At 38.2% G+C, this 20,005-nt stretch overlaps 1 protein-coding gene across 3 annotated transcripts in view; it reads left to right on the top strand.

Annotated features, from left to right (window-relative positions):
- The window catches only part of RRM1 (ribonucleotide reductase catalytic subunit M1), a 50,245-nt gene extending 31,556 nt beyond the window's left edge, over nt 1-18,689 (top strand). For all 3 annotated transcript variants that reach the window (XM_070425479.1, XM_070425480.1, XM_070425481.1), the window contains 7 exons: nt 2,076-2,225; nt 2,756-2,977; nt 10,290-10,366; nt 14,370-14,505; nt 15,379-15,474; nt 16,163-16,351; nt 18,274-18,689. In XM_070425479.1, coding sequence (XP_070281580.1) covers nt 2,076-2,225; nt 2,756-2,977; nt 10,290-10,366; nt 14,370-14,505; nt 15,379-15,474; nt 16,163-16,351; nt 18,274-18,462 — 1,059 coding nt within the window. In that variant the 3' untranslated portion in view covers nt 18,463-18,689. The remainder of the gene's footprint in view (nt 1-2,075; nt 2,226-2,755; nt 2,978-10,289; nt 10,367-14,369; nt 14,506-15,378; nt 15,475-16,162; nt 16,352-18,273) is intronic.
- The last annotated feature ends 1,316 nt before the right edge of the window (nt 18,690-20,005 follow it).

Below are 20,005 nucleotides of genomic sequence, written 5' to 3'. Positions count from 1 at the left end.
GTATGTAAACTTGTAGAGAATCCTTTCAGTGATGGTGAGAGAAAATTCTAATCTCAAATCTTTAAGGTGATTCACTGAAGAGACAAGGCCAGAATGGAGATATAGATTTAGTTAAAAAAAAAAAAGTTTATGGAAAAGCTTCCATTTGGGAAGAAAGGTCTGTATAACAGATCAGAGATGTGGATTGGTTTTATGCAATGAGTGTCAACTTTGTTTTGATGTAGCAAATACATTAAAGTTTGATATTGGTAGAGATGATTTTGGCAGGGGAAAAGAGTTAGTAGGTGAAAGCTGGAATGTATCATAGGCCTGTGTAGGTTTCAGAAAGGAAAACAGCATTAAAATGGTGGGATGAGAAGGATAGATTTTACTTCTGTTATAGAAAAGAGGTTTGTGGTTAGGTTAAAGAGATTGTTGTAGTAGTTGGATGACAGCTTTTTGGATACTGGATATAAACTATGAAAATGAGGAGGAAGGAGCAGATCACAAATTGTAGGACCTAAAAAAATACCATGACAAAAGAAAAATCAGGGAGAAAATGGTGAGTTAAACATGCTATGTGTAAAGCACTGTATTAAGTGTTTTGGGAATATAAATGAATATGGCTCAGCCTCTGCCCCCTGGAAACTTATAATTCAGTTGGAGGAAATTGACATATACTAAAATAATTACACAAGATAGATTATATTATAGACTGCAAGAAAACTCTTCCAAATTACACATGCCCACCTCACCCTCTGACAAAGAAATTTGTTAGAAATATGGACAAACATGGATTCACCCCTTTTTTTTAATCCTCACCCAAGAATATTTTTTCCATTGATTTTCATACAGTGGAAGGGATGGAGGAGGGGTGAGACAGAGAGGGAGGGAGAGAAAGACAGAGACAGACATTGATGTGAGAGAGGCACATCAATTGGTTGCCTCCTTCACGTGCCCCAACCAGAGCCAGGATCAAACCTGCAACCAAGATATATGCCCTTGACTGGGAATCGAACCCACAACGCTTCAGTCGGCAGGCTGACATTCACCACTGAGCCAAACCAGCCAGGGATGCCTTAGGATTTTTGCTGTTAATACTCTTTCTCCCCACATAGGCACATGGCTTGCTTTTTAACTTTTTCCATTCTTTGTCCATATGTCATGTTCTCATTGAGGTCTTTCTGGACAACTCTATTTTAAAATGGCATTCCTTCCATTCTTATCCCCAGGACTCTTATCTTCTTTTTTTGTCTTATTTTCTCTCTCTAGCATTTAATAGACTTACATGATTTGAGCTATGTTTTGAAAATGGGTGCTTTGGCAACAAGTATAGAATTGAGTAAGTATGAAGGGCACAAGGGAGTCTAGGTGAGAGGCATTGAGGTTTTGGATTAGGATAGTCATAATAAAAATGGAAACGAAAGTATATTAATTGAACATTATTAAGCTTACTGTATGCCAGATGTGTCGCCCATACTAAAAATATATGGATAAGATATGATCCCGACCTTTGAAATGTCATTACCTAGTATAGTGAGTGTAATGGGAGAATCACCTGAAGAGCTTTTTCAAAATTCATCAACTTGGATCCTCTGTTATTAAGGATTTGTCAGAATCTCAGTGAGGGTGAGGTGGGCATGTGTAATTTGGAAGAGTTTTCTTGCAGTGATCGAAATGTTCTGTATCTGGTGGCTGTGGGACACTTAAAATGTTACTAGTGCAGCTGAAAAAACTGAATTTTAAATTTCATTTATGTTTGATTACATGTGGTTAGTGATTGTTGTATTGGACAGGGCACATCTACTCAGATATACATAAAAAATTATAACACAATGTGATATAAGGGGTAATAGAGCCATGTACTATGGAACACAGGATTTTTTCCTCATCTTACCTACTCACTGGTGCATGTTATAACTCATGTGAATAAATACTGGGATTTAGAAATGAACTGATGAGTGATGAAGAGGGAGAAGTAAAAGATAAAAATGAAAAATTTTAATGGTAGAGTGTTAGAGGCTTATATGGTAGTGTTATCCACAGAGAGGAAATAAAAATTTTGTGATTCTTGACTCTTTTTCTTTACATTCCAGGTTGCAGTTTGTAACTTGGCTTCCCTGGCCCTGAATATGTATGTCACATCAGAACACACATATGACTTTAAGAAGCTGGCTGAAGTCACCAGAGTCGTTGTCCGAAATTTGAATAAGATTATTGATATTAACTACTACCCTATCCCAGAGGTATGGATAGATATCTCTGCTTATTGATAATTATTGAAATTCAACGTGAAGGGAGTTTATCACAGTCTGCTTGCCAGGCATCTACACTAATAAAAGACAAAGATGCTAATTGACCATAGCTTCGCTATGCCCACCAGCCAATCAGGGCGACTATATGCAAATTAACCCAGCCAAGATGGCGGTTAATTTGTGTATACCGGCTGGGAACAAAGACTGAAGACAATGTAGAAGGAAGTGGAGTGCTGCAGAAGGGAGCAAAGTAGAGGCGGTGGAGGCGGGAGTGAAGCAAGCCGGGCGGCGGAGGTGGGAGCAAAGCCCGCCTCAGTGGGTTTCGCTCCCTTCTCTGCTTCGCGCCAGTCGCAGGAAGCCCTATTCTTGCAGGAATCTTCCTGCAACGGGCCTCTAGTCATTTAAATAGTTATTATTGGAATGGTGTGAGAAAACAGATAAAAAGAGTGTATGTCATTTGGTACAGAATGTTGCTTTTTTCTGTTCAGTAATGTCTCTTCTCTAAACCTATTGGCATAAAGGCATACTTATCAAATAAACGTCATCGCCCTATTGGAATTGGGGTACAAGGTCTGGCAGATGCTTTTATTCTGATGAGGTATCCTTTTGAGAGTCCAGAGGCCCAGTTATTGAATAAGCAAATCTTTGAAACCATTTATTATGGAGCCTTGGAAGCCAGCTGTGATCTGGCCAAGGAACATGGCCCATATGAAACCTACGAGGGCTCTCCAGTCAGCAAAGGAGTAAGTATATAGATAAAATTTTCTTCTTTTTTCTCATTCTGCGGGCCACCCTCCCTGTGCACTGCTGGGCACGGTCTGTGTGTTTGCCCCACCCTCTATCGGGTGTCCCCTCCATCTGCTATACTCTCCACCCACGGTTCTGTCTGCGCAAGTCTTATCCTCTGAGGCGTCTCTGACCATGAGGAAGCAGGCCAAATTGCAAGCCTCTGGGACATCATGGGTGCTACTGTAGCCCACATGGCTTGCAAGTGTGGTGCATATGTGCATGGCCAGGAAACGCCTGCCAGGTTGAATAACATTTTTGCCTGTGAGTTCCTATAGTAGGCTAAATGGTAGCCCTCAAAAAGATAAGCTTATAGCATAACTAGGCACAAAATTTGTGCATGGGTAGGGTCCCTAGGCCTAGCCGGGGATCAGGGCCGATTGGGGCCTTCCTTCCCTGGCTGCCGGCTACTGGCTGGGGCCTTCATTCTGCACTGCCCCCTGATGGTCAGCACACGTCATAGAGAGTGACTGAATTCCCAGTCTTCCGGTCAAACTTTGTGTATTAGCCTTTTATATATATATATATAGATTCCTAGAAATGTGAATGTTCTGTTATTTTGTTTTATAGATATAATTAAGGACTTTGTAGATATAATTAAGGACTTTGAGATAAGGTTATCCTGGATTTTTCAGATAGGCCCTAAGTCTACTGACAGTTGTCTTTATAAGAGACACAGAAAAGAAGAGGAGGCAATATGACCATGGATGCAGAAATTGGCGTGATACAGTCACAACCCAGGAATGCTGATAGCCACTAGAAACTGAAAAAGGCAAAGAACATAATCTCTAGAGCCTCTGGAAGGAGCTCAGTCCTCCCCAAAATATGTTGATTTGGGTTTCTGGCCTCCAGAACTATGAGAAAATATTTCTCATTTTATGCCACCAAATTGTGGTAATTTATAAAACCAGCCATCAGAGACTAATATGGTACTTTTGTCCTCTGGAGTAAAACAGGTGTTCTGTTTTAGAACTAGTCATTGCTTAAATGACTTAAGAAGAATGCTATCTATATTCATTTTCTAATGCTAACCTTATTGAATTGAAACAATATACATTCAAGACAGGCTGTGCCCAGATCAAAATGACAGAGTATGTAAGCTCTGTGCTCGCCTCCTGCCATAATCACACCAATTACAACTAAATTATAGAACAACCATCACTGAGAACACCTAAAGACTAGCTGAACAGAATTCCTATAGCTAAGGATATAAAGAAGAAGACATGTTGAGACTGATGGGAAGGGTGTAGATGTGGACCAGGCAGGTCTTACAACCATCAGCACACCTTGTAGCTCTTGCTAAGCGGCCCTAGCCCAGCACAAGTGACATCCAGTCTCAACTTGCATTGTCACTTTTATCAGGTGCTACATAGTGGCAGCCAGTTGTGGCCTGTAACATAACTTCAACTAATTGGTCACAAGCCCAGCACAAGTGACAGGTGGCCTCAGTTCACATTGTACCAATCGAAGGGTTCCAAGAATGACACCACAAGTAGCATTCAGTATCGGTTTGCAGTGTAGCCTCTTCCAAGTGCCTCCTAACTCAGCGAAAGCGACAACCAATTGCAGATCACTTGCAGCTTTTACCAAGAGGTCCCAAGCCTGGCAAAAGCTGACCTTGGCCTGCACCAGAGCCCCTCCCAAGAGGCTCCAGGACCAACAAACCTGATGGCTGACTTCAGACCACATTAGAGCACCTCCCAACCAGCTCCACAAATGAGACACCCAAAGGACAGACTCAGCTGGCACCAGAGACCTGCTAAAGCAACTTCTGCTCTATGGGGTCAGCCCCAAACAACAGCTTGTCTACTGTAGTCCCAGCCAGTTAGCATGAGGATCAGCCCCACCCACTGACATGCCAACAGCAGTTGAAACTCAACTACAAGAGGAGGCCATACATGACCCACCTGGCTCAGGTGACCAGGGAGACTGTGTCACTGAGCTCCACAGAACACTACATAAAGCCACTCTGTCAATACCGGGAGACATAGCAACTCTACCTAATACATAGAAACAAGCAAAGGGAGTCATGCAAAATGACACAAGGACCATGCTCCAAGTATGGGACAAAACTCCAAAAAAAAGGAAACAAGGAATCTACCAGGTACAGAGTTTAAAACACTAGTTATAAGGATGCCCAATGAACTTAAGAATAGATGAACTCAGTGAAAACAGAACCAGTCAGAAAGGAAAAATGCAATGATTGAAATGGTGAATTTATTCAAGGGAATCAGCAGATTATATGAATCAGGATTGAATCATCAGTCTGGAAGGCTAGGTAGTGGAAACAATCCAACAGGACAGCAAAAAGAAAATAATTTTAAAATAAGGATGGTTTAAGGTACCTCTGGGAGAACATCAAGTGTTCCAAGATTCATATCGTAGGTGTACCAGAAGAGAGAGTAAAGGAATTGTAAACCTAATTGAAGAAATAATGACTGAAAACTTCCCTAACCTGGGGGAAGAAATAGACAAGTCCAGGAAGCTTAGAGTCCCAAAGAAGATGAACCCAGAAGTCCACACCAAGACACAGCATAATTAAAATGGCAAAGGTTAAATACAAAGAAAGAATCTTAAAAGCGATAAAAGAAAAGCAGTTAGTTGCCTACAAGGGAGCTCCCATAATAATGTCAGTTGATTTCTCAGCAGAAACATTGCAAGCCAGAGGAAATACTCAAAGTGATGAAGAGCAAGGACCTACAACCAAGATTACCCAGCAAAGCTATCATTTAGAATTAAAGAAAAGATAAACTGTTTCCCAAGCAAGAAAAAGCTAGAGAAGCTCATCACTACCAAACTAGAATTACAAGGAATGCTGAAGGTTCTGCTTAAAAAAAATAAAACAAAACAGTACGCAGGTTCCTCAGAATAAAAATAGAACTATCATATGACCCAGTAATTTCACTTCTAGATGTTTACCTGAAGAAATCCAAAACACTAATTCAAAGAGGCATATGTACCCCTATATTCATTGCAGTATTATTTACAATAGTCAAAATATGGGAACAATCTCTGCTCACCAATAGATGAGTAAATAAAGAAGATGTGGCATATATACAATGGAATATTACTCTGCCATGAATAAGAAAATCATATATTTGTGACAACATAGATGGACCTAGAGGATATTATGCTAAGTGAAAAAAGTGAGAAAGAGACATATAATTTTGCTTATATGTAGAATCCAAAAAACAAAATAAATGAACAAATGAAACAGAAGCAAACATATTGAAAGACCATATTAATGGTTGCCAGAAGGGAGGGGAGTTGGAATGGTTGAAAAAGGTATCAAGAAATACAAATTGCCAGTAATAAAAATAATCATGAGTATGTAAAGTACAGCTCAGGGAATATAGTTAATAATATGCACGGGACACGTCCGTCTATACCTCCGCCATTTTCTTCCTCTCAGTTAATATGTAATAACTATGTATGGTGTCTGAAGGGTACTAGACTTACTGGGGTGATCACTTCATAAGGTATATAAATGTCTAATGATTGTACATCTGAAACTAATGTAATATTGTATGTTAACTGTAATTGAAAAGTAATTTTTTTTAAAAAAAGAGGGGATTTCTGACCCATGCCACAATATGGGTGAACCTTGAACACATTATGCTCAGGGAAAGAAGCCAGATAGTATATAATTTCACTTGCATGAGGTACCTGAAATAGTCAAACTTGTGAAAAACAGTAAGTAAAATGATGGTTCCCAGGAGCTGGGGGTGGGAATGGGAGTTATTTAATGGATATAGAATTTCTGTTTTGCAGGATGAAAAGATTTCTGGAGATGGATAGTGGTGATAGTGCACAACAATGTGTATGTATTTAATATTGCTGTACTGTGTACTAAAAAAATGGTTAAGATGTTAAAAGAGAGAAACATTGCTGAGAAAGAGATACATCGATTGGTTGCTTCTCATACATATGCCCTGACTGGGGCTGGGGCTGGGGATTGAACCTGCAACCCAGGTATGTGGTCTTGACTGGGAATCAGACCTGCAGCCCTTTGGTGCATGAGCCAACATTCTAACCACTTAGCAACACTGGCCAGGGCAACAATAAAAATAATTTTTTATGCAGTTAATTTCAATTTTTAAAAACTGTTCCAAAAAATTAAAGAAGGGAGCCTCCCAAATTGATTCCTTAAGGGCAGCATTACCCTACTACCAAAACTAGATAAAGACACTACAAAAAAAGATAATTATAGGCAAATATTCTTGATGAACATAGACACAAAAATATCTTCAACAAAATATTAGCAAACTCTAGCAAACTGTATTCAGCAATACATTTAAAAAGTCATACACCATGACCAAGTGGGTTTTATTCCCAGGATGCAGGGTTGGTTCAACATATGTGAATCAATTTATGTGATATACTACATAAACGAAATGAAGGATAAAAATCATGATTATATTGCTATATGCAAAAAAGCATTTGACTGGATGCAGCATCCATTTATGATAGGAAAAACTCAACCATGTGAGAATAGTGGGGACATACCTCAATATAATAAAGGGCATTTATGATAAATCCGCAGGTAACATACTCAAGTCTAGAAAGCTGAAAGCTTTTTTGCTTAAAATCGGGAACAAAACAAGAATGTATACTTTCACCACATTTATTTAACATAGTATTGAAAGTCTTAACTACAGTAATCAGACAAGAAAAAGAAATTTAAGGGCCCTGGTTGGTGTGGCTCAGTTGGTTAATCCTTACCCGAGGACATTTTTTCCATCCCATGCACCAAAAGGTCTCAGGTTTGATTCTTGGTCAGGGCACAAGCCTGGGTTGTAAGCTTGATCCCCAGTAGGGGTTATGCAGGAAGCAGCCGATCGATGTTTTTCTCCCTCCTTCCTCTCTAAAATCAATAGAAACTTTTTTCTTTTTTTAAGAAAAAACTAAAAAGCATACAAATTGAAGTAAAACTTGTTTGCAGATGACATACTACATACAGAAAACTCCAAGGATTCCACCAAAAATCTGCAGGATAAACAGACTGTGACAAGGGCTGTGAAGAGATGACACTGGGAAGTGGATTGCAGCAGCCTGCGTTTGTGCCAAGGCCTCACTGATCAGCAGAAGCCAGTTGTGCAGTCCCAGGTGGTGGGGATGGAAGCACAGAGTACTTGAGGTGCCTGAGAGATCGTCCAGTGGTGCTGAGTGGGGCCTGCTACTGAGTGAGGCCAGAAGGACATCGATGGCATTTAGGAAGAGGGCACTAGGTCCGCAGCCTGTGACAGAAGGCGGAGGAGCAGCTGGAAAGCGTTTCCACCAGGGAAGCTCGGGTGCTGTAATAGAAGTCAGGTTTATGTTCTCATTAAACTCGAGCAACCAGATCATATCTGCATCTAACTTTGCTTCAGCCAGCGATCAAGCTCTAGGCCTGAATGAAACCAAAAAATAAAAAGTGTATTTTTTAAAAAGTCATTTTATTGTTTGTTGTCCCTACAGCAACTCTCCTCTGATTTAAAATCATGTGATTTCCGTGAAATGTGATCCTTATGTTTCTGATTCATTTACTGATCAACTAATGATAGTAAAAATGGCTTTGAAATGACAACATTTAGCACAAAGTTAAAAAAAAAAAAGATTCCTCCAAAATACTATTAGAACTAATAAATTTATAAAGTAGCAGGATCTACAATTAATATTCAGGAATCGGCATTTTTATACACCACTTGTGAAATACCAGAAAGGGAAATTAATAAAACAACTCCATTTACAGTTTCATCAAAAAGAATCAAATGCCTAGAAATAAATTTTACCAAGGTAAAAGACCTGTATTTGGAAAACTAAGACATGGAAGAAGATTCAAAAAAATTTTTGGAAGGCTACACTATGCTCATGGATAGGAAGAATTAACACCTTAAAAAATGTCCATACTATCCAAAGCAATCTACAGATTCAATGCAATCCCTATGAAAATACCAATGACATTTTTTTCACAGAATTAGAACAAATGATCCCAAAGTGTATGTGGAGCCACAAAGATTCTGAATAACCAAAACCATCTTGAGAAAGAACAGTTGGAGGTATCATGCTCCTGGTAGCAAACTACACTCCAAGGCTGTCATAATCAAAACAGCATGGTACTCACAAAAACAGACACATAGATCAATGGATCCAAATAAAGAGCCCTGAAATAAACCCATTCCTGTGTGATCAATGTATCTATGACAAAGGAGGATAGAATATACAAATGTGGTAAAGACAGCCTCTTTAATAAATGATGTTGGGGAAAACTGGAGAGATACATTTAAAAAAGTGGAACTAGACTACTTTTTTTTCCACCATATACAAAATGGATTAAATATTTAAATGTAAGACACGCCATAAAACTGGACGAAAGCAGGCAGTAAAGTCTTTGACATTGCTTTTAGCAATATATATATATATATTTTGGATATATCTCTCCAGGCAAGAAAAACAAGAAAAAATAAACACAGGGGACTACATCAAACTAAAAGGCTAAAAGGTTTTTGCACAACAAAGGAAGCCATCAGTGTAATGAAAAGACAACTTACTGAATGGAAGATATTTGCCAATGATACATCTGATAAGGGGTTAGTAACCAAATACATAAGGGACTCATAAAATGTAATATCAAAAAAGCAAACTGACTGAAAAAGGCGCAGGACCTGAACAGACATTTCTCCAAAAAGGATATATGAAATACACATATGAAAAGATGCTCAACATCACCAATCAGGGAAATTCTAATTAAAACCTCAATGAGATTACCTCACACCTGTCAGAATAGCTATCATCAGTAAATCAATAACCAGCAAGTTTGTTGAGGATGTGAAGAAAAGGGAATCCTTGTGCACTATTGCTGAGATTGTAAATTGGTGCAGCCACTGTGGAAAACGGTATGCAGGTTCCTCAAAAAATTAAAAATAGAATTGCCATATGACCCAATAATTCCACTTAAAGATATTTATATGAAGAAATTTGAAACACTAACTTTAAAGAGATATGCACTCCTATGTTCATTACAGCATTATTTACAATAGTCAAGATATGGAAACAACCTCAGAGTCTTAGGAAAAGAGGAATGGGTAAAGATGATGTACATATATAAATGGCTTATTACTCAGCTATGAATAAGAATAAATTCTTACCATTTGTGAAAACATGGATGGACCTAGAGTTATAATCTATGTAATAAAAGCCTAAGCGACCGTTATGGCAGAATGACTAGAACAACCATCATATTTCAAATTATAGAGTGATTTATCATCAGTCGACTTGTTTATTCCTTAGATCCTTCAGTATGATATGTGGAATGTTACTCCCACAGACCTATGGGACTGGAAACTTCTCAAGGAGAAGATTGCAAAGTAAGTAAAACATGTAAAGTAGCTTTGAAATAAGAGTTCAGGATTTCATCCTGGCTCTTCAGAAATTAGCTGTTATTTTAACTTCTGAAACTCATTTTTTTTTTATATGGAGCTAAAATGACCCATCTGCAGAACTATCTTTTATTTTATTTTTTTATTTTTAAATTAAATCTTTATTGTTCAGATTATTACAGTTGTTCCTCTTTTCCCCCCCATAGCTCTCCACCACCCAGTTCCCACCCCACCCTCTGCCCTTACCCCCCCCACTGTCCTCATCCATAGTTGTACGATTTTGTCCAGTCTCTTCCTGCACCCCCACACCCCTTTCCCCCCAAGAATTGTCAGTCCACTCCCTTTCTATGCCCCTGGTTCTATTATATTCACCAGTTTACTCTGTTTATCAGATTTTTTATTCACTTGATTTTTAGATTCACTTGTTGATAGATATGTATTTGTTGTTCATAATTTTTATCTTTTCCTTTTTCTTCTTCTTCCTCTTCTTAAAGGATACCTTTCAGCATTTCATATAATACTGGTTTGGTGGTGATGAACTCCTTTAGCTTTTCCTTACCTGTGAAGCTCTTTATCTGACCTTCAATTCTGAATGATAGCTTTGCTGGATAAAGTACTCTTGGTTGAAGGTTCTTGGCATTCATCACTTTGAATATTTCTTGCCACTCCCTTCTGGCTTGCAAAGTTTCTGTTGAGAAATCAGCTGACAGTCGTATGGGTACTCCCTTGTAGGTAACTGACTGGGAGAACTTTGGTGCTGAAGACACCCTTATGGGGCAAGACTTGCTTCAGTGGGGCTTTGGTGCTCACTGGGTCTGCCCCCTGAGTGTGTCCCTTATGGATTTGAGGAGTTGTAATATGGATGGTCCCACTCTGACCACTGGATACACTAGCTCTTGGATCTAAGGAGGTGCTAATTTAGCCTCTGCCTGAGGCTACCCAGCAGGAGCTATGAAGAGATCTGCAGATTCCCCTTCCTTTTTGGGGGTTTGGAGGTGCCCAGATGAGGCCCAGCTGTGAAGCAATGCAAGCTGCTGTGGGGCCTTATGCCTTCTCTTGGAAGTTCTGGGTCTCTCTAGCCCAGCTGCAGTTTGTTAGGTAATTTTCAGATTGCAAAGGGCCAGAGCATTCATATGCAAAAGCCTCTGCCGCAGTTTGGGTGGGGCGGGGTCTCAGGGAATCAACAGGGCGGAGCAAGCAGCTATGGCTGATCCTCAGCCCTGCCCTAAGAGGCCCCTCGTCTCAATCGCTGCAAGCACCTCTGAAAGAAAGCTGCCCTCGAGTTCCAAGTTCTGCCTGCTGCCACACAGTCCAGTTTCGCCCCGTATGAGTCTGGGTCCCCAGAGACTTCCTGGAACTGGAGTTCAGAGCAATCGGAGGCTTGTGACTCCCTCCCGATTAAAAAAGGCAGCTGTGTCCTCAGTTGCCAGCCTTGCTGCGTGCGCCTCCGTACCTCTGCACTTTACTTCCGCACCTCCTCTGAGTCTCAGTGTGCTTTTCTCTTTCCTTCTAGTTGTAGAATTTCCATTCAGCCAGTCTTCCTGTAGTTCTGGATGATGTCCGTTTTGTCTTTTAGTTGTATTTTTGAAGTTGTTGTGGGAGGCAGCAATTTCTGGTGTTTACCTATGCTGCCATCTTGGTTTCTCCTGCAGAACTATCTTTTAAATACTTAATAATATAATACATGTGTAGTAACCTGTAGATTGCTTGACACTTGGAAGCATTTCAATATATGGTAGATATTATCAGTAGATCTTGTTTTAGAGGCCTAACTACCTAGATTAGGTTATTCTTTTTCTCATTAAATCTTTATATTTCTAAGTGCTTGCTTTTAAAATATATTTCATTTTTATTTATTGCTTAATTACATTGGGCTCAGAAATGACTTCTGTTGAATTGATTGTCAAAGGAATAAGGGATCTTGGAAGAGCTTTTGTAGCTCTTTCAAACTAATAAAGACAGCGTTTTCCTGAATGAATAATGAAACAAGTTTTCATTTTCTGTCGTGATGAGTGTCATCTCTGGGTCAATACATATACAGAGTTTTAATTTGAAGAAAGAAGCAGTAGCTTTAAAATGCTCTTTAAAAAATATCCATTTGCAACAAAAGGGGACATCTGCAATACTTTCAACAATAAACAATTTTTTTTTAAAAAAAGGGAATAAAAAATATCCATTTGCTTTTTAAAAAATTTTGTTAAATACATGTTTACAAATTTAGAAAACCTACATTTGGAAAGAGAATAAAAGGAATATTATTCCAATACTACCTACCTTCCCCAAAAAACCTTTTTGCATTTTTTTGTCTGTCATCCTTAAGATTTGACTTACTTCTGAGCATGTGTACATGTGTACTAGGTGTACTGGTTAATCATGCGGGTTTTGTAATCAGAGAAAACACGGTAATTAAAAAAAAACATCAGAAGTGCTTTATTCAAAGTAATGTTCATCACTAGCTACACATTTCCCCATTTTTCAGGTAATTTGTGGATACCATCCCAATAAAACTTGTTTTGAGGTAAACCATTCAGAGACCTAATTTTCCACTCCTTCATATGTTTTGAAGTGCTGCTCAGAAAGTGCATGTGCCACCGATCGGAACAAGTGGTAATCTGAAGGAGCAAGGCCTGGTGAATACAGTGGCTGGGTTAATACTTCCCAGACAAGATCTTTTAACGTGTCTTTAACTGGTTTTGAAGTGTGATGGTGTGTCATCATGAAGCAAAATTACTTTGCCATGTCTTCTGGAACATTCTGGTCGTTTCACCATCAAAGCGTGGTTCAAATTGATTATTTGTTGTCGGTAGTGATCAGTATTAACGGTTTCACCTGGTTTTAGAAGCGCCTCATAAACCACACCTTCCTGATCTCACCAAACGCAGGGCATTGTCTTCTTTCCGAAGTGATTGGCCTTGCAGTTGATGTTTATTATTGGCCTGGATCAACCCATGATTTTGTGCATTTGGGATTCTCAAAATAAATCCACTCTTTATTGCCAGTCACAATTCAATGCAAAAAAGACTTTCTTTCATGCCATTGAAGCAACATTTTACTGATGACTTTTCGGTTTTCCATTTGTCTTTTGTTTAGTTGATGTGGCACCCATTTTCCTCCCTTTAAAATCTTTCCCATTACTTGTAAGTGATCGGAAATTGTTTGCTGAGTAATGTTTAATCTTTTTGCAAGTTGTTTTTGAGTTTGACACACATCTTCATCCAATAATTGCATCTTCAATCCAATTGTTGGTCTTCAAACTTTTTCAGTTGACCTGGACATTCTTTGTCTTTCACATCGAAATCATCACTTTTAAAGTGTTTAAACCAGCGTTCACAAGTATCTTGAGATGGAAAATGTTCACCATACGCTTCCCGAAGTATTCAGCAGCACTTTTCTTCAAAATAAAGTAATGAACTATAACTTCCTGCAAATGCTCTTTTTTGGCACAAAGCTCAACATTTTTAAGTGTAAAAATATCTATGATGTTAACACCTTCAGCAAATTTGACATACGAAGTTTTGAAGCTTGTTGTCAATACAACAAAATAACATATCCAATTGCATATATATCAACATATGTGTAACTCCATCTATTGAAAAAAATCTGCCTTATTAACCAGTATACGTAGTATATTTATATGCAAATGTAACTTTTACAAAAATGGACATGTATGCTGGGTAGCAAGATATCAAGTGCTATGGTTTCTGAGTTTCACAGTGCAAGTGGCATAAGTCATAGCATAATAAAGATTTCCAGCAGTAGAAATTATTGTGCTAATTCTGTTTAGGAGTCAGGCATTTAGGAGAGGGGTGAGCTGTTCCACCCATACTGTGGAGTTGCATTCCTGTAGGGGTTAAAATAAAAAATCCGTATGTGAATCTAATGCATGTATTATGTTACTCATAGTAGGTGCATTTACTACAATGACTTAAAGTAGCTATCTTCCTGCAGATTGTAACTTTAGGACTAGCACCTAATAATCTCCTTTCTTTAGGTATGGTATCAGAAACAGTTTACTTATTGCCCCAATGCCTACTGCTTCCACTGCTCAGATTCTGGGAAATAATGAGTCCATTGAACCTTATACCAGCAACATCTACACTCGTAGAGTCTTGTCAGGAGAATTTCAGGTGAGAAGATCACAACTAGACATACAAGAAAATCTTTCAGAAGCCTGATATTGGGAGTAAATGCTAATTCATATTTAGTATGCCTATTTTTCTTAGTATCGGGGCAAAGTTTTGATAAAATGGGTCCTCTTCGTCCCTAATATTGTTCTAAGTTATTTCAGCACATAATAGACATTTAATAAATATCTGCCAAGAGAATGAATGATTGAGGGTTGAAAGTATGAAAGTAACTTGTTGATATTAGAGTTCATGTGATATTTAACCATTCTGTAATCATAATGATTTATACTACAAGATCAGATGTTTAAATTGGTGATACTTAAAATATATGTGGAAGTGTTATTTAAGACAGTGGTTTTCAGCCTTGGTGATAAGTGAGAGTTTTTGGTGGGTGGGACGATTGTTTTTTTATTTTTAAGATTCCCAGGTAGTTCTGATTTGTAGCTAGGGTTGAGAACCACTAATTTAAAAGATTTTTATTTGAATTTGCTGATATCATGACATAAATTTCTGTAAGGTTTGGGGTGAATACATAGGATTTCTATATTTTTTTTCTTAAATACTTATTGTTTCCTTATATAGGGAAAAAAACTCAATCCACAAAAATTTGCCCAGCTTAGGCAACATTAGTTCTTTCCACTGTTGCAAATACCATATATTATGTTTCTTGAATAAAAAGGAAATCAAGACTTTAAAGGAATATAATTGTCATGTAATGGAATGGGCCCTTCAGTTTTATGAAAAATAGAAGTTATCAAGTTAATGTTAAATAATTCTTTATGATTTTATTTACTTCAAGCTTTAGACCGTGATCCTCTTTAGGCCCTGTCATTGTTATTTATTCCTTTATATCTTTTGTTCTTTTCCATTCAGATTGTAAACCCTCATTTACTGAAAGATCTTACTGAGCGGGGCTTATGGAATGAAGAGATGAAAAATCAGATTATTGCATGCAATGGCTCTATCCAGGTACAGAATGGGAGAAAAAAGTAAATTAAGTTGGGCATTGGAACCTTCTCACTTATCAGGCAGTGGAGAGAAAAAGTGTCTACCAGTTTGGTCATAGGCCTGTGGTCATATAGACTTACGTAGCTCTGTTCACCTCTCTATTGTCGCGCTAGGATTATATACATCTTCACAGAGCTAGTCCTGGCCTTACCCTTTTGTTTGTGCAATAGTGTAAAGCACAAAGAAGTGGTTCCCAACTTGAATCCTAATTTATCTTACGGGCTTTGTTTCTTTGCTTCTCTGGATCATGTCCCTGAGTGGTGTAGCTCTGAGTATTTGTGTTTTCTTCAAAGCTCAAGGGTCATTTATTGCTCTTTAGCTGTGAATTTTCTCCCTTTTTTAAGTGCCTCTAGCACAATGAATGTTTAGGCCATAAACCAATTACATATAGTTTAGGCCATAAACTAATTGAAAGATAGATCTTAAATCACTACCACCAGATTGATATTTTGCTGATTAGATGGGATTTTGTTGGGCTCTAAACCAGAGGCCAGAAGTCTTAGGAAACTTGATAAGGATCATATTGTATTATACTGAATGGTAGGGTCAGATCTGGCAGGAAGTAGAAGGCCAGATCCTTGGGTCATTATTCTATTAATCATACTGCTTTCATCAACTGGAGTACAATAAACATTTGGTTTCCCTTTAGAGCATACCAGAAATTCCTGATGACCTGAAGCAGCTTTATAAAACGGTATGGGAAATCTCTCAGAAAACCATTCTCAACATGGCAGCCGAGAGAGGTGCTTTCATTGATCAAAGCCAGTCTTTGAACATCCATATTGCGGAGCCTAACTATGGCAAACTCACTAGTATGCACTTCTACGGCTGGAAGCAGGTTGGTGGAACACATTGAGGAGGACTTATTGCCAACTTGGGATATTTTGGAATTGAAAGAGTTTTTTTTCTAGCTGCCTATTAAATATTGCCACCTAGGAGTTCTTTCCCTTCGAATCCAGTATGTTAAAACCAGCCCATGGTTTTTGTACTAGATCAAGCTCTTACTTTGGATTATTTTGTTTCTTTAAGACTATTTAATTCCTAGGTTTGGAACCTTGGAATGATGTATGATCCTCCCTTTACTCCCTATTAGTCATTGACCAAGTTGTATTGGTTATTCCTTGTAGTGTTTTTTTAATATCCTTCTATTCTACCACTATAATTCTTTTTTTTTTCTTTTTTTTTTTTATTTTATTGATTTTTTACAGAGAGGAAGGGAGAGAGAGAGAGAGAAACATCGATCAGCTGCCTCCTGCACATCTCCCACTGGAGATGTGCCCGCAACCCAGGTACATGCCCTTGGCCGGAATCGAACCTGGGACCCCTCAGTCCGCAGGCCGACGCTCTATCCACTGAGCCAAACCGGCTTCGGCAACCACTATAATTCTTAACTTATCTCTCTGCTTCTAGTATCTCTGCTTAGGCCATCTTGTGCCCTGCTACCATTCCTAAAATAAAACTCTAAGCCAGGGGTCCTCAAACTACAGCCCGCGGGCCACATGCAAATACAAATATTGTATTTGTTCCCGTTTTGTTTTTTTACTTCAAAATAAGATATGTGCAATGTGCATAGGAATTTGTTCATAGTTTTTTTTTAAACTATAGTCTGGCCCTCCAGCGGTCTGAGGGACAGTGAACTGGCCCCCTGTTTAAAAAGTTTGAGGACCCCTGCTCTAAGCATTCATTGTTTCACCACATAGCTAATCAGTGCCAACTATAAAGTCCCATGATTCTGGCCCTAGCCAGTTTGGCTCAGTAGATAGAGCCAAAGGGTCCCGGGTTCGATTCCAGTCAAGGGCATGTACCTTGGTTGCAGGCTTCTCCCCGGCCCGGTCCCTGGTGCAGGAGGCAACCAGTTGATGTGTTTCTCTCACATCGATGTTCCCCTCAGTCTTCCCTCTCCCTGAAAATCAATGGAAAAATATCCTCGGGTGAGGATTAACAACAACAACAAAAATAAAGTCTCGTGATTCCAGATTGTTTTCTTATTCCCTAGCAATGTGCTGGGTGTTTATTTAGAATTTCATATTTATCTTTTTATTTAACAAACATTTATTGAACATATACTATGTGCCAGGACTGAGGAAACGGAATAAAAGATGATGATTCTTATCCTTGAAGTAGTCGCAATCTGTTTTTATACAGAGATATAGTCTAGCCCTCTGAATAGTTATAAATCTAAACTAGACATGTTGTGGTAGGCAAACTTAGAAGTCATACACCTGAGTCTATCTCTTTAACCATTTTTTTTTAATCCTCACTTGAGGATATTTTTCCCATTTATTTCTAGATAGAGTGGAAGGGAGGGAGGAGGGGGTGAGAGAAATATCATTTGGTTGCCTCCCATATTAGTACATGCTCCTACCCAGGCTGGGGAACCTGCAACCACCGACGTACATGCCCTTGATTGGGAATCAAACCTGAGACCCTTTGTTCTGCAGACCAATGCTCTTAACCACTGAGAAAAAATGGCCAGGGCTCTTTATTTGAGGAGGACTTACTGCCAATAAGTAATTGGAATACTTTGGAGTTGAAAGAGTTTTATATTCTAGCTACCTATTAAATATTGCCACCTAGAAAAACTTGAATCTGTTGGTTTCAAATGGAGTCAGCATTTTTGGGAGGGCTTCCTAGAGGAGGTAGAATTTCAAGTTCAGAAAACAATTTGACCTGGTTTATGGAAATGTATTTTAGATATTGGTCTTGAATGTCTAGTGTTCTCACAGTTTCTCCTAATGGTTGTATTTATTTCCCTTGTAGGGTTTGAAGACTGGGATGTATTATTTAAGGACAAGACCAGCAGCTAATCCGATCCAGTTCACTCTAAACAAAGAGAAACTGAAAGATAAGGAAAAGGCATCAAAAGAGGAAGAAGAGAAAGAGAGGAACACAGCAGCCATGGTGTGCTCTTTGGAGAATAGAGATGAATGTCTGATGTGTGGGTCCTGAGGAAAGACCTAGAAGAGATCAGCACTTCAACAGCCAAACTACTTCTTGAGCATAGAGAATAAGGAGTGATCAAGTAGGGTTTCATTAACCATTTGGCACTCCTTTTTCTTTTGGCTTCAGTTTTAGTAAAGAAATAGTTTTGCTGCAAAATTGTGTCATAGACAGAAGTGCTGAGCAGACATTTTTCTGGATAAAGTTCATTCTGAAAATAAACATTTTCAAGTGATTGTGTGAGACTACTTTTGTCATTTATTTTCACACGAAGGTCAAGTGTGAAAGAACATGCCTTTTTCTCTTTTTTATTGTGATAAGATAAACAAGTGTTAACATTTTACAGCAAATAGTTTAGTGGCATTAAGTACATATACAATTATAACTGTCACCACTGTCTATTTCCAGAACTTTTTCATCAATCCCAAACAGAAACTATATAAAAAACAATAACTCCCATTCCCTTCTCCCCTCAGTCCCTGATAATCTGTTTTGCTTTCTGTCTCGAATTATTCTATTCTAGGTAACCCATATAAATGGAATCATATAATATGTGTCCTTTTCTATCTGACTTATTTCACTTAGCAATTTTTCAAAGTTTACACATGACATAGCATGTATAAGAATTTCTTTTCTGTTAAAGCTGAATAACATTCGATTATATGTATGTAGTATGTTTTGCTCATTCATTTATCTTTTAATGAACATTTGAGTTATTTCCTTCTTTTGGCTATTCTTTGAATTCTTGCTTTTAATTTGTTGGGTATATACCTAGAATAGGACTGCTGGAATATATGGTAATCTCTTTAACTGTTGAGGAACTGCCAAGCTGTTTTCTATAGCAGTTGCACCATTTTACATTTCTGCTAGCAGTGTATGAGCATTCTAGTTATTTCATATCTTTGCCAACCTTGTTAATTTATTGTATTTTTTATAATAACCATCTTAATGGCTTTTGACAGTTTGATTATAATGTGTCTTGGTGTAGGTCTCTGAGTTTATCCTACTTATGGTTTGTTGAGCTGCTTGGATTGGTAGATTAACATTTTTCATTAGATTTGGGAATTTTTCAGCCATTATTTCTTCAGATAATCTTTTTGCCCCATTTTGTTTTTCTTCCAGGGATCCCATAATACATCTATTGATCTACTTTTTTGTGTCTCACAAGCCCCTTAGTCTCTGTTTACTTTTCTTCATTCTTTTTCTACTTTTCAGACTATAATTTTAGTTTTCCTGTCTTCAGTTTACCTGATTCTTCCTGCTCAAATCTGTGGTTGAACCCTTTTGTGATTTTTTTCCCATTTCAATTATTGTTTCTTCATGCTCTAGAATTCGGCTTCTTTTAATAATTTTTATCTCTATGCTGATGTTCTGATTTTGTTAATATGTTGTTTTCCTGATTTCTTTTACTTGTGTTCATCTATTCCTTAAGTTCTTCAAGCATGTTTAAGACAGTTGTTTTAATGTCTTTGACTAGTAACTCTGATGACTGGGCTTCCTCAGGGATGGATTTTGTCAATTGTTAATTTTGATATTGTAAAATCAAAGTACT

This window comes from Myotis yumanensis, unplaced genomic scaffold, assembly GCF_028538775.1.
Source record: "Myotis yumanensis isolate MYYU_CA2020_CCGP unplaced genomic scaffold, mMyoYum1.0.hap1 SCAF_10, whole genome shotgun sequence".
In the NCBI taxonomy this organism is placed as follows: Eukaryota; Metazoa; Chordata; class Mammalia; order Chiroptera; family Vespertilionidae; genus Myotis; species Myotis yumanensis.
Note: the sequence above shows the minus strand (reverse complement) of the source record. Positions and strands in the feature narration are given on the sequence as shown.